This window comes from Astatotilapia calliptera, chromosome 12, assembly GCF_964374335.1.
Source record: "Astatotilapia calliptera chromosome 12, fAstCal68.1, whole genome shotgun sequence".
In the NCBI taxonomy this organism is placed as follows: Eukaryota; Metazoa; Chordata; class Actinopteri; order Cichliformes; family Cichlidae; genus Astatotilapia; species Astatotilapia calliptera.
In genome coordinates this window covers 23,502,919-23,517,470 of record NC_137433.1, presented here as the reverse complement: position 1 = coordinate 23,517,470, position 14,552 = coordinate 23,502,919, and the positions used below count along the sequence as shown (strand labels likewise).

The 14,552-nt window shown below is 38.7% G+C and overlaps 1 protein-coding gene across 4 annotated transcripts in view; it reads left to right on the top strand.

Moving 5' to 3' along the window:
• The window catches only part of nipbla (NIPBL cohesin loading factor a), a 28,655-nt gene extending 15,021 nt beyond the window's left edge, over positions 1-13,634 (top strand). For all 4 annotated transcript variants that reach the window (XM_026186619.2, XM_026186618.2, XM_026186615.2 and 1 more), the window contains 27 exons: positions 105-234; positions 348-430; positions 740-872; positions 1,168-1,311; positions 1,476-1,562; positions 1,832-2,052; positions 2,146-2,248; positions 2,330-2,428; positions 2,635-2,781; positions 4,672-4,806; positions 4,916-5,014; positions 5,145-5,198; positions 5,289-5,397; positions 5,511-5,641; positions 5,856-5,996; positions 6,110-6,203; positions 6,474-6,628; positions 6,863-6,953; positions 7,154-7,327; positions 7,491-7,681; positions 7,945-8,052; positions 8,631-8,831; positions 9,385-9,531; positions 9,627-10,012; positions 10,112-10,286; positions 12,019-12,216; positions 12,319-13,634. In XM_026186619.2, the coding sequence (XP_026042404.1) occupies positions 105-234; positions 348-430; positions 740-872; positions 1,168-1,311; positions 1,476-1,562; positions 1,832-2,052; positions 2,146-2,248; positions 2,330-2,428; positions 2,635-2,781; positions 4,672-4,806; positions 4,916-5,014; positions 5,145-5,198; positions 5,289-5,397; positions 5,511-5,641; positions 5,856-5,996; positions 6,110-6,203; positions 6,474-6,628; positions 6,863-6,953; positions 7,154-7,327; positions 7,491-7,681; positions 7,945-8,052; positions 8,631-8,831; positions 9,385-9,531; positions 9,627-10,012; positions 10,112-10,286; positions 12,019-12,216; positions 12,319-12,681 (4,099 nt within the window). In that variant the 3' untranslated portion in view covers positions 12,682-13,634. The remainder of the gene's footprint in view (positions 1-104; positions 235-347; positions 431-739; positions 873-1,167; positions 1,312-1,475; positions 1,563-1,831; positions 2,053-2,145; positions 2,249-2,329; positions 2,429-2,634; positions 2,782-4,671; positions 4,807-4,915; positions 5,015-5,144; positions 5,199-5,288; positions 5,398-5,510; positions 5,642-5,855; positions 5,997-6,109; positions 6,204-6,473; positions 6,629-6,862; positions 6,954-7,153; positions 7,328-7,490; positions 7,682-7,944; positions 8,053-8,630; positions 8,832-9,384; positions 9,532-9,626; positions 10,013-10,111; positions 10,287-12,018; positions 12,217-12,318) is intronic.
• Positions 13,635-14,552: the final 918 nt, after the last annotated feature.

The window sequence follows — 14,552 nt, the reverse complement described above, 5'->3', positions numbered from 1 at the left end:
GAAATAAAAATTGTTCAGACGTGTTGATGTTTTTTTTTTTTTTTTTTTTACTGGATTGTGCAATGCTAGTAACTTGTGATTTATCCTGACCTTCTGTGTTTTAGGCTGAACAGTTCAGACCAGGATGGAGAACCGATGTACATCCAAATGGTAACAGCACTGGTTCTGCAGCTGATCCAGTGTGTGGTCCACCTACCCAGTGACAAAGATGTTTTTGAAGAGTATGACACCAAGGTAGGTGCACAAGCTGACATGAAAACCCATACAAACATCAGCAAATATAGTTTTATTCAATACAACATGCAGTCAGACACACCATTTGCTCAAGATTTTTTTTTCTTCTTCAGGTGGATCAGGACGTGTTGATAACAAACTCTTATGAGACGGCAATGAGAACTGCGCAAAACTTCCTCTCAGTCTTCCTTAAAAAGTAATTTCAGATTGTTTTCTTCCTATTTATACTTTTTGATGACACTGTTGAATGTTGCTAAGATCCCTTTTGTCATCAGTCAACATTGAGACAAACTAGGAACGTTTTGAAGTAGCTGTAACTCTATAGGATTTTCCAGATGTATTCTGCCAGCTTGTTCAGCCGTATTAAAACTTCTGTCTTAATTCTGATCGTTGGCTGTCTGACCTTGATTATAATTGTTACCATTAATCATTTCTCATTATGCTCTCAGAGCATAGTTATTTTCCTGTTATTTATCCCCTTTCTTCCTTTTTTTGCCTCCCTCAGGTGTGGCAGCAAGCAGGGAGAAGAAGATTACCGTCCATTATTTGAGAACTTTGTCCAGGACCTACTTTCAACAGTGAACAAACCAGAATGGCCTGCTGCAGAGCTGCTGCTCAGTTTGCTTGGGAGACTGCTGGTTAGCATGACTAAGATCTTTCTTTAAACTGGAAATGCAAGTATTTTTCTCAGTGTTTCTGAGAACAGATGATCCAGATTAATAGCAAGAGATGACTTTGTTAAAAGTCATGGAGGCTCCAGGAAAGCAAATGTTCTTATTTTATACAATATTTTCAAAACATTTGTGTCACAGTTGATCAAACTTGACTTCTGTGGCTTATGAAAATCAACTTTATGACAGCAGTTTTTTTTCAGACACACACAATGAGAGTGTTCTTGTGTTCATCCATTCCTGTGCCTTTTTCTCCTATTAGGTACACCAGTTCAGTAATAAGCAGACAGAGATGGCTCTGAGAGTAGCATCTCTAGACTATTTGGGCACAGTGGCTGCACGTCTGAGGAAGGATGCAGTGACAAGCAAGATGGACCAGAGATCAATTGATCGTATCGTACAAGAGGTAAAAGGACAGCTTTGAATTTAATGATTTAGGATACTGTTTTCTTGTTTTTTATGGGGACAGAAATGAGTAAAATGCAGAAAATGTGTTCTTGCTTGATGATTTACATTCCTACCATTTGGCACAATAAATATATTTTCCCACTTATTCTTCCCCGTTTAAAGTCTCAAGGCAGCGATGAGACCCAACAGCTACAGAAGGCTCTGCTGGACTACTTGGAGGAGAACGCTGAGACAGATGCCTCACTGGTGGTGGGTATTTTCATTAGGTTGAATGTGGTGAACTCTTTAAGGTTTAGATATAAGTTTCACATTGCATTTGAACTGGCTTTTGAGGAATCTGTTGGAAACTACCATATTAATAAATCTTTCTTCTCTTAAATAAGAAGACATATCTTAAATGGTTTAAAACAGTATTTGCTCATGTTATCTCTGTGTGCAAATAAAAATGTTCCTTACTGCAAGTAATTATTTTCTTTGAATGCTATGAATGTAATACTGAGACCTGTTTTGCATTCTAGTTTGCTAGAAAGTTTTACATTGCTCAGTGGTTCCGCGATGCCACCACCGAGGCTGAAAAGTCCATGCGTAACCAGAATCCAAAGGACGAAGACTCTTCAGACGGTCCGCAACATGCCAAGGAGGTGGAAACTACCGGAGAAATTATGCAGCGTGCTGAGAAGCGCAAGAAGTTCCTGCGCAACATCATTAAGACCATGCCAGCTCATTTCACCACACTGAAGTAAGAATGTGCGATATATCAGCAGTGTACTTTCTTTTATTTGCACAAGTGCAGTTGTGTGACTGTGCAAGTCTGTAACCTGCTTCTCAACAGAATGAACTCTGACACTGTGGACTATGAAGATGCCTGTTTGATTGTGCGTTATTTGGCCTCTATGAGGCCGTTCGCCCAGAGCTTTGATATTTATTTAACACAGGTAAGAGTGTGATTTTCTTTTTAGCAAAAGCATTTCAATCCCCCCCCCAGAGAAACATAAACATTCTTTGTTCTTTACCAGATTTTACGAGTCCTTGGAGAAAGTGCCATCGCTGTAAGGACTAAAGCCATGAAATGTCTGTCTGAGGTCGTGGCTGTTGATCCCAGCATACTGGCAAGGGTATGTCTCTATCTCTGTTTATAGTAGCAAGTGCATTAATTGTTAACATTTTTTTTTTACTGCACATGATGCTGTCTTAACTTATATTCTTTGTATGGCTTTGCTCTTTCAAAATGTACTTCTTATTCTGCAGCATTCTGTTCAGAAGGTATCTTGTAATTCTTGTAGCTTGCTATATGCTGACTGATTGCTCTCTTTGTCTGCAGTCCGACATGCAGCGTGGTGTCCATGGTCGTTTAATGGACAACTCCACCAGTGTGAGAGAGGCAGCTGTAGAGCTGCTGGGCAAGTTTGTGCTCAGCAGACCCCAACTCACTGAGCAATATTACGACATGCTCATAGAGAGGATACTGGTAAGTTGTCCAGTCAGTCACTTATTCCCAGTTATGCTGTGGTTTGCATATAGGTGCTAAAGGCGCAAAAGCAAAAACCACAGCTGTGACTTCACATGCTAGGTCCATCGTGTGATGATGTCCACCACACCTTGAGTGTGACATTAGGATGCTGGGTTATAATAGCTAACATTTTTCAATTCTGTACCAATTGATTGATTTGGACATACGTGATGTTTTTCCATAGATAATGAGGAAATATAGCATTAGAATTATCATTACTATAATTATTTTAGCTTTTACACTGTTTTGGCATATTCATCATTGTACTGTGGGCTTTTAGGCTATGTCCACACGTACCCGGGTATTTTTGAAAACGCAGATTTTTCTATGCGTTTGCACCTTTCGTCCACACGTAAACGGCGTTTTCTGAGATTTTTAAAAACTCCGGCCAGGGTGAATATTTTTGAAAACTCAGTTTTTGCATTTACGTGTGGACGAGAAAAACGGAGAAAACGCAGCGTCAAAGGTGTGCGCCTTTTTTGACGTCACACTGTGCGCCACGTTATTGTTTCGGTGAAATGAATTTCTACAATACTGTTACTGTTAATTGTACTCTCTGCAGTGTTTAAATGCTTACATATACACACACAGTTACTGTCCCTTCACACATACGACTCGGTTCTATGCCCCATCTTTGTTTACTATTTCTAGACTTCTGATTGGCCAACATTTCTACACGGTTAGGAATATATCACCACCTGTTGCTTTGGCATGTTCCTAGCAGCGTTTTCCTTCATTTCTGCCTTTACGTGTGGACGGGATTATTTTTTAAAACGAAAACGGAAAATCTCAGTTTTCAAAAATACCTGTGTACGTGTGGACGTAGCCTTAGTTGGTGTGTTTTTGCTTGGCCCTTCACTTGTGCTTTCATTGTTAAGCTGTCCCTAGCACCTGCAGGATGGTTTCTTACACAGATCAATACTAGTAATACTCATGTGTCTGTTGATGAACTGCATACATGTAAATATTGTGTTTTTCTCTGATTGCTGCACACTTCTTCTGGGCTAGTAATGCGGTTGTTGGCTTGTTTTGTGTTTGGTTGGGGTTTGTTTTGTTTTGTTTTGGAGGGGGGTACACCAAGTGTACATCAGAAATGTATTTGGAGAGTCCTAAAAAAATGGTTAATAGGGCACTTTCGGGTTTTCTATTGCGTAAGCTATTTAAATCTGTTTTCCAGCAGCAGTTTAAGATTTTAGGATTAAAAAGCACACGTGACAACATGCTGTTAGTACTAAAATTCAGGTGAACTCAAAGTCTTTCTAGTTACTCTCTGTGCTTAGCATCTGGGAAGTGAACAGTTGAGATTGTTGTCCCTGTTGTCATGGAAATGTTCAAGTGGGTTCATGAGAAGTTCACTCTTCATTACAGTCTTATTCTGCCACCTGTGGGTGAAAAAATGCTACTACACCAAATGCATACATTTCTCTTTTTAAAATTCATTTTAAAAATTATACTTCAGTTTATTATTGTTGTCCATTCCACAGACTAACCTCAAATCTCGTGGTGATAGATCCTTTTCTGTGGCAGGTCCCAGACTTTGGAATAGTCTCCCCTTTAATATTAGATCTGCTCAAACTCTTGAGCAATTTAAATCTTTACTAAAGACACACTTTTACACTCTGGCTTTTAACACATTATGACCCAAGCATTTTGGATTTACCTGAATTAGTTAGTATTGTTTCAATTCTTCTATTTTATTGTTTCTATTGTTATTATTGTATTACACTGTAGTTTTTAATTTTATTGTTATTGTTAAGCACTTTGTGCAGCATCGGCTGTTGGAAATGTGCTATATAAATAAATCTGACCCTGACCTTGACCTATTAATTTAATTCCTTTTTATTTTAGGACACTGGTATCAGTGTGAGAAAACGGGTGATCAAAATCCTCAGAGATATTTGTCTGGAGCAACCGACCTTCAGTAAGATTACTGAGATGTGCGTGAAGATGATCCGCAGGGTCAATGACGAGGAAGGAATTAAGGTATGGATCTGCTTACAGATGGTTGTTAAGACGTGGCTTCCATTCTTCATAGAATTCGTTGTAGATATTTATTATTTCATTTTTTTATTATTGCATTTCTTATTTATAGAAACTGGTGAATGAGACATTCCAGAAGCTGTGGTTTACTCCAACTCCAGCCCATGACAAAGAAACCATGACCAGGAAGATTCTCAACATCACTGATGTGGTACATTTAACTGAATTACCACTTTGTTGAATGATTTAAAATTATAAATGTAAAAAAAAACGTAGGGTGTCAGTTCTCAACCAGTAGTTGATGATTGCATATTATTAATCATTTCCTCTGATGTCTTTAGGTTGCAGCCTGTCGAGACACCGGCTATGATTGGTTTGAACAGCTTCTTCAAAATGTTAGCATTTGAGCTTCATTATATAATAGATATCTGTTTTGAGATCTGCTATTGTTTAAAACCTTATAAACATTTTTCTCCTTTCTTTAGCTCCTCAAATCTGAAGAGGACGCATCATATAAGCCAGCCGAAAAGGCTTGTGTTCAGCTCGTCGACAATCTGGTTGAACACATCCTTAAATATGAGGAGTCTCTTGCAGGTATGTTTGGATATATATTGGTTATATATTTAAATGTAAACGTATATCCTTGCCTAAGCATTGTACTTGTACTGTAATTTTGCATGTATTGTTAACTCCTTTTCCCTCTATAGAGAACAAGGGGGTGAACTCAACACGGCTAGTGGCTTGTATCACCACCTTGTACTTGTTCAGCAAGATCAGCGCCCAGCTTATGGTCAAACATGCTATGACCATGCAACCCTACCTGACGACAAAGTGTAATGTAAGTTGTTTCAAAATTACTAACGTTTTTTGTTCTTGAAGAGTTATTAATGTGATAATGTTTACTAGTATATACTATAACTTTATATTGTTGATTTGTAAAGATAATTCAGTTGTTAAGTTAATGATTCGATTGAAAGGGAGAAGGAGTACTTTCTTTGAGTTGATTTTTCCTAATATACTTTTATAACATTCATATTTTTTTTCCCCTGCAGACTGCCAATGACTTCATGGTTATCTGTAATGTGGCAAAGATTTTGGAGCTTGTGGTTCCTCTGATGGAGCACCCCAGTGCAACTTTCCTTGCAACCATTGAAGAAGACCTCATGAAGCTCATCATCAAATATGGCATGACGGTGCGTGGCAGCAGTGTTTTAACAAGTTTATATAAGTTTGCCCAATTTAAGTATATAAGCTGTAACCAGTTTTGTTAAAGAGGTAACATGATGGTTTATCTTCCTGTGTTCAGGTGGTCCAACACTGTGTGAGCTGTCTCGGAGCCGTTGTGAACAAAGTCACACACAACTATAAGTTTGTGTGGGCTTGCTTCAACAGATTCTATGGTGAGAGATGCTAATGCCTGGAGTAATAATGTTTGTGTTTTATAGGGATAGCATAGCTCTGCTGAAGTACCACATTAATCCATTCAAAAGCCAAAGAAATGTAACTATTTATATCCCACTGTTTCTTCAGAAGAGTGGATTTAGTTTAGCCACAAGTTCTCCAAAAAACATTGCAGAAGGCCTATAAAATATAAAATTGCATTTTAAGCAGTCAGAGTTTGAATGGAATTTAAAAAATTCAATTCAAATGTTTTTTTCATCCCCTCTTAGGTGCGCTTAACAGGCTGAAGGTTCAGCATCAGGAGGACCCAAACGACACAAAGTTGGTAGCAAACAAGCCTTTCCTGCTGCGATCCCTCTTCACCGTGGGTGCCCTGGCCCGACACTTTGATTTTGATCTGGAAGAGTTCAAGGGCACCACCAAGGTAGGGTAGTAGTTAATGATTAATTATTGATTAGAAATGAACATTTCAAATGAAAACTGGGTCTAATTTTGGATTACAGCTTTACGTCCAGTTATCTTCTTCTTTGAGGATCTTGTCCACAACCACGATTGGCTATGATGAAGCAGCTCATTATGCAACTTTATGATTGCTGTTTTAAAAAATATGTATGAAAATGTCTGCAGTTTCGTAATTATGTGTTGACGTGTTGTCAAGGTTGTTATCAAGGAGAAAGTTCTTGAGCTGCTGCTATACTTCACCAAGCATGAAGATGAGGAGGTCAAGACCAAAGCCATCATTGGCTTAGGTAAGAACATAATGTTTTTTTTAGTGTGATTAGACTGACTCCAGGACCTACAGTGTCATTTTACCAGCTTATAGGACTATAATATAAAGACCAGAGATGAGCAAATGATTCCCTGGCCACAGCAGGTTGAGATCATATAGAAGGATGTGTCATTTACTTATTTTTACATGTATTTGATCTTTGTTATTCTTTTCACGCAGGTTTCCTTGTGATCATGCATCCCAGCCAGATGTTTATGCAGGAGGTGAAGTCTTTGTATAATGGCATCCTGGCTGACAGTGGCTCCTCAATTAACCTCAAAATTCAGATCCTCAAAAACCTCCAGACATACCTTCAGGAGGAAGACACGCGGATGCAGGAAGCAGACAGAGAATGTAAGTAATTTGTTTTTTTTAAACAGCTTTTAGATGTCACAGTGAATAATATACTTGTTATAACATTTTGTCAATTCAAGTGATTTTATTACTTCACTATATAAAAATGAACATCGTCTAGAAGGGACAATCTGTATATTTTATGGTTTTTTTGTACTTGTAGGGAAGAAAATGTCCAAACAAGAGGATCTGAAGGAGATGGGAGACATCTCTTCGGGGATGAGCAGCTCCATTATGCAGCTTTATTTAAAGCAGGTGTTGGAGGCTTTCTTCCACACCCAATCCAGCGTACGTCACTTTGCTCTCAACGTCATAGCTCTCACGCTCAACCAGGGTCTCATCCATCCTGTTCAGGTAATTGAAAGCAAGAACTTGTCACGTGTCATTATTATATCACTATCAATAAATAATTGTTTGTGTTTGGTCTATTGATAGCACTTTTTTTCCTCAAAGTAATTTTTGTATGCAAGCATCTTAAAGCTAACCAATATTCATTAGTTTGTAGTTATTGTAAAATCACTAGTTACTTTCATTTTAATCTGTTTTCTCTTTTTTTCATGAACAGAAGTAAAATGCATATGCATGTGAACTTCACTGCTTTTATCCTGTCTGTGTAGTGTGTACCCTACCTCATTGCAATGGGAACAGACCCAGAGCCCAGCATGAGGAACAAAGCAGACCAGCAGCTGGTGGAGATTGACAAGAAGTACACAGGATTCATCCACGTGAGTTGGTGTTTTTCATTTTTTTTCGCATTCCAGATTTAGGTCTTACCTTGTTACTTTTTGGGGTTTTTTTGTCTTCTTTTAACCCTCTTTAACTTTAGCACAAACAGCTGCAAAAGACAACCAGAATAACAGTAATACAGTATGGACAAGATGAGCCTTAGATTTGTGACAAAAAAATCCATCCGTGCATTTTCTTAACTGCTTGTCCAGTTCAGGGTTTTGGGGTGCTAGAGCCTATCCAGGTGTGTCAGGGCGAAAGGCAGGGTACACCCTGTACAGATCACAACATTTATTCTACCCACTGCACCATTTAATGCCAGAACAGTTTCCAGTCTCTTGAGAGATCATGTTCTGGATCTTCTGCTGTAAAGAAGATCAAAAAACATAACATTCAGGATTTTGGTCTAATCTAATGATAAATGTACCACAGCCATTCATTTATTCACTGTTCTTTTTAATAAAGTGAATGTACATGATACTTTTTTTAAAAGGAACATTATCAGTACAATAATTGTCCCAGTAGTTATAGAAATGCTGTGTTTCTAACACTCGTCACCCAATATATTTTATGACAGATGAAGGCAGTTGCTGGGATGAAGATGTCATACAGTTTGCAGCAGGCCATTAATTCATCTCGTAAATCCATCATAAGAGGATTCAGACAGGACGAGACCCACTCGGCACTCTGCTCCCACCTCTTCACTATGATCCGGGGGAACCGACAACACCGGAGGGCTTTTCTCATCTCGCTGCTGAACCTCTTTGATGACAGTGCTGTGAGTTAACCAGCATTCATCTTGGCACATGTTATGACTCCTTAGTGGCAAATGGTGTTTCCTAATTAACTGTATGCAATGTAAAAATATACTTTGAGTTCTTTGCTTTGTGGTAAGTGTAATAACAGGTGTGTTATGACAACTCTTAAGGTTAGAACTAGCCTGACATCATTATGCAAATGTAAATTAGTCTAGAAATGCCGCTGGTTACAACTAGATAGAATTACAACAAATCAGAACAACACAATGTGTACAATAATACCCATATTAGGCCAAATGTAAAGAGAGAAAAGGGAATCCAGACAAATGAAAACATGAGCTTTCAGATTCCTCTGGTTGCTGAGCTTGGATAACACTGATCTTAAAGGAAGACCTTTTTATTAAGCGACAAATGCTGAAGTTCAGTCTACAATATTACATCTTTTCTGATTTCACTATACACAGTTAACTTTTTATGTATGAGCATTTGAACTCAAATTGGGTAATATTGCACGGTTATTTTGTACCAAGTGCTAACTTTTGATCAAGCTCCACATTTCTTTTCTTTCTGCAGAAGACGGACGTAAACATGCTCCTGTTTATCGCAGACAACCTTGCTTGTTTTCCATACCAGAGCCAGGAGGAGCCTCTCTTCATCATGCACCATATAGACATCACCCTGTCAGTCTCTGGCAGCAACTTGTTGCAAACCTTTAAAGAGGTGGGGAAGACCTGAGATTTATTCTTTTTTTTTTAAATCCAGAGAATTACACTGCTGGAACAAAAAAATATTAATAGATTGTCCTTTCTGTCCAGCTTCTTCTAAAGGAACCAAGACGTAAAGAGAAAAAGGTCAAGAAAGAGTGGAAGAACTCATCAGATGGAGAGGATGATGAGGAAAAGATGAACTGCGACTCTTGGAGGAGTGAAGATGCAGAGAACAGCAACGGTGAGGACAATGAAGACACTGACGACGATGTGGTACGACGGCCAAAAAAGACGAAAAAACCTGTTGCAAACTCGGAGAGCTCGGAGTCCGAGTCTGATCTGGAGGATTTGGATGTGGACGATGTGGAGAAAGTAATGAGGCTCCTCCCAGATAATCCCACAGGTCTCTTGGACTTTGCAAACGCAGTTCAGGGCATTCTGCTTCTGCTGGTGCTCAAACAGCATCTGAAAAACCAATATGGATTCTCTGACAGGTTAGTAATTGTGGATTGATTTAACAAACTCAGAACATCTGCCAAAATGGGACCTTGTGACTTCTACAACTGACCAAAAAATGTTTTGTCTTCCAACAGTAAAATCCAGAAATACTCTCCAACAGAGTCAGCCAAGGTGTACGACAAGGCAGTGAACAGAAAAGGCAACATTCACTTTCACCCACGACAAACCATCGACTTTATCTCCAACAACATGGCTCACGCCACGCTGACAGATGGTGTAAAGAAGCAGATAGTCAAACAGTATCTAGATGTAAGTAACAAAGCTTAATCAGCCTGACTAAAGTGTTTTGAGTTCACTGGTTTATATTATTGTCTGTCCTCTAAGCAGTTACACGAGTTTAGTGTAGAATTTAATTATCACACAAAAATGTTTTTTAATAATTTTTTCTTACTTACTGAACTTACTAAAATATGAGTTTTGCCTTAAATTTGCGATTCAAACTAGAGATGGCACGATACCACATTTTATGTCTGATACCGATATTATAAATTTGGATATCTGCCGATACCGATATGAATCCGATATAGTGTATTTTTTAATCAATAAAACTGTTTTTTTTTTGTTTTTTTTTAAATATCTTGCTGCATAAGTTCATACTCAAGTAAAAAAAAACAAAAAAAACCCCCTAAAGCTATTCTGTTACGGCTGTATGCAAAAAATACAGTGCACCCAAAATATTTCATAGTTCAGCAATACTGATTGATCTAATAAACTTAAACCTACTCCATCCTCCCTATTCTGGTATTTTAAAGAGTACTTAGCAGAAATATTAAGCAACCTAAGTAAGAGTTGCCAACTCCCAGCAAAAAAAAAAAAAATAAGGGAACCACCCCCCACCCTCGCGATGCTTAAACGACGTAATCAACTTTAATTTAATGCATGTGATAAAAAAAAATAAAGGCACAGAAATCAATTATTTTTCCACAATAATTAAGTAGATTCAACATCTTTCTTCAACAGAACTGCAGACTGCACAGATGGTACCTTCCCAAAGGGGAAAGTACTATAGCTTACTAGGGTATATTAGACTTAATAGTTACTATATACAGTAATGGACTTCTATACATTTTACATCAGATTAAAACTTTGGGTGTAAGATTCAGATAATTATTTAATAAAAGCTAGACATTTTAAATTACAATAAGAAAGAAAAGTATTTCTTTGTGCCCCCCTTTTCCCCGTTAATGCCCTATCTGGCCCCCTGGCATAAGCTTGCTAGATCCGCCCCTGCACAGTTACCAGCCGTCAGCTGCGTAGAAAAGGATCCTGGTGTAGAAAGTAATATTAAATAAATTCTAACAACAGCTTATCAAGCTTAAATGTGCTGCTGTTGTTCAGCCACTGGTTTCCCCTTTCTGGTGCAAAGTCGGCCATAAACAAACAAGAGAGACGGGAGTTGCTACAGAAAAGCCGATCAGCCGATCATTGATCAGTTTCATGATTGAAGTAGCAACAGGAGATGGAGAGAGAAGAGGTAGTCGCTCCATAAATCGGTTGTTAAGCTTAACGTGCGAATGCTTTACAAACATTCAGAGATGAACTTACCCACTTGCTTTACTTCTCTCTGGGATCACTTTCTCGGAGATGAAATGCCGGCTTGGTAGCAAGGATCCAAATGCTCAATCAGACCGCTGACAGGTCTCGCACGCCACAGCCTCTCTAATCACGTGATGCATACTGCTCCGACGTGCTAAGGTTATGAGCTGAGTTACACCATGTCGCAAGTTTTGTGAGGTGCTTTCGTGATATTTAATGGATCGGATTAGATTTTTTATTTCTCACCGATATCCGATTCAGTAATTTAGGTCCGTATCAGACTGATACCGATATGTAATACCGGATCGGTCCATCTCTAATTCAAACAGACTGCAGTGAATATGAGTTTTGCCCTTTATTCAATATTTGGTTTGCATGGTTATAACTGCTGATTAGCCTGAAGCTTCGTCTCAAAGTTGGTTTCTTTTCTTTTTACTTTTCACAGTTCAAAGTTCTGATGGAACATCTGGACCCAGATGAAGAGGATGAGGAGGGGGAAGCATCTGCCAGTGCGAACATCAGAAACAAAGCCATAAATGCTCTATTGGGAGGCTCCGGCCCCCTGTCAGGACCGAGTCCGCGCAATCAGGCCGGACCAGAGACGGATGATGATGATAGTGATGGTGACGAGAGGACCCCAGGGGTGAGATAAATGGATACACACTCTTTTTGTAAAATGCTAATTAAAAGCAATTGAGGAAATTTCTTTAAAAAAAAATTTTTTTTTGTTCTTTGCTCTCTACAGTCCTCTCGAAAGTCAAGGCGAGCAGGTGACTCCTCGGATCCTGGTCGGATGAGTGAGACAGTGGAGGTTATGGATGTGATTGCGCTTTGCTGCCCCAAATATAAAGACCGGCCGCAGATAGCTCGAGTCATCCAAAAGACCTCAAATGGGTACAGCATCCACTGGATGGCTGGTTCGTACTCGGGGCCCTGGGCAGAAGCCAAGAAACGTGATGGCCGAAAACTAGTGCCTTGGGTGGACACTATTAAGGAGTCGGACATCATTTACAAGAAGATTGCCTTGACCAGCAACCACAAACTGAGCAACAAAATAGTACAGACTTTACGCTCACTGTATGCAGCACGGGAAGGAGGGGCTAGCTAATGGCTCCAATGTGGTGGGGTTTTTTGTTTTGTTTTGTTTTTTTAATTTTTTTTTTTTTGGTTCCCCTGTTCCATTTCTACTTTATTATAAATCCTCCTCTTCACTGCTCCTGCTCCTTCTCCTCCTCCTCAACCTGCCACCTCCAACAACACAGCCAAACTTCACTGGATTCCTACCCTCCCTCTCTCCTTCCTCATTTTTGTAAGAAAACACGAGGGCAAGAATATTTGACACTACATACTTTTACATGAGTTATTCTTGCAAAAATGACACAAAACATAAGACTTATATTAGAGGGACTGCTCATGTTTCGTTTGTGTACAAGTTCAGAGGATAGAATCCTGAAGGCATTAAAGGAATAATACATCCCGATTATCCCTTAAAAGGCTATCAGAGACGAGACCTGGAGGGAAATGTTTTGTCGACATTGTTGTGGGAGCTCCTTCGCTGTTGTGCAGCAGATTCTAGTCGCTCATTTCTACTCCCACTGTATCATAGTTTAACACGACAAAAAATTAAAATGTTTATATCTCTGAAGACAAAAAAGCTGTAAAAAAAAAAGAATAAAACCTTAAGTGAATGTTGGAAATTAGTCTTTTTGATGTTCTTATTAAAGTGTTTTTGGAGTTTATTATACTACTAGCAACCGGATGGTTTTTTCCTTTTAGCTTTTAGATATTTGAGGAAAAAAACAGATGACAAAAAACAAACAAAAAAACAAGAATTTTTATTTTTGTTCACTTTTATTTGTCCATGCTGTACAATGGCAGAGTCCTCTGAATATAATTTATTCTATTTCGAACTACGCATGCAGTATATGTGGCCTATTGCAGGAGGATATTTTGTAAATGTAGATTTTGTTGTATTAGGTCACCCTAGTAATAAGAGGAAAGGGGATTCATACCCTTTTGGTGGAACAAATACTGCAATAAATTTTCTACTTCTCTTTGTCACTTGTCTGCTCAAACTGTTGATCCAATCTGTTCATCTTGCCAAAGTGAAGAAAATCATTGGACGGATATGACTGAGAGAGTCTTTACATGATGTCAGATTATAGGATTTTTGTCCAAAGGATGATCATTTTATCACAGTTTTTCCTAAAGTGTGCATAAGGTGATTTATAGTATAGTTTTTGATTTTGCTGAATCATATTATACAAACCTGTCAGGCAACTTAAGTATTAGAGTCGAAAGTTGTCAGAGGACTTTTCTTATATTTTTTAGATCTCATCCTCATGTACAAATGAAGCATTTTTACATGCATATGAGAGTGCTGCTGTCCTTACATTTGATAAGCATATATACACTATTCCACCACATCCCAAAGGTACTCTGTGGATTAAGATTTTCTAACTGTAGGGGTCATTTGAGTGCAATGAACTCATGTTCAAGAAAGCAGTTCGAGATGATTTGGGTTTGTGACTTGGTGCATTATTTTGCTGAAAGTGGTAAACTGGTCATGAAGGGATGGACATGGTCTGCAGCAGTACTCATGTAGGCTGTGGTGTTTAAACCATGGTGGTAAAAACTGGCTCAAAGGGTGACAAGAAAATATACTATACACTATTACATTACCAGCATCCTGAACACTTGATAAAAGACAGGACAGCTCCATGCTTTCATGGGGTTTTTTTTATCAGAAATTCTGACAACCAACTTTATCTACCGGTATATAGTGCCAAATCACAACAACAGTCACCTCAATGCACTTTATATTGTAAGGAAAGTACCCTACAATAACATGGACAAAACTTCAACAATCACCTATGAGCAAGCACTTGGCAATGGTGGGAAGGAAAAACTACCTTTTAATGGGAAGAAACCTTTGGCAGAACCAGGCTCAAGGAGGTGCAGCTGTCTGCCAGACCACTT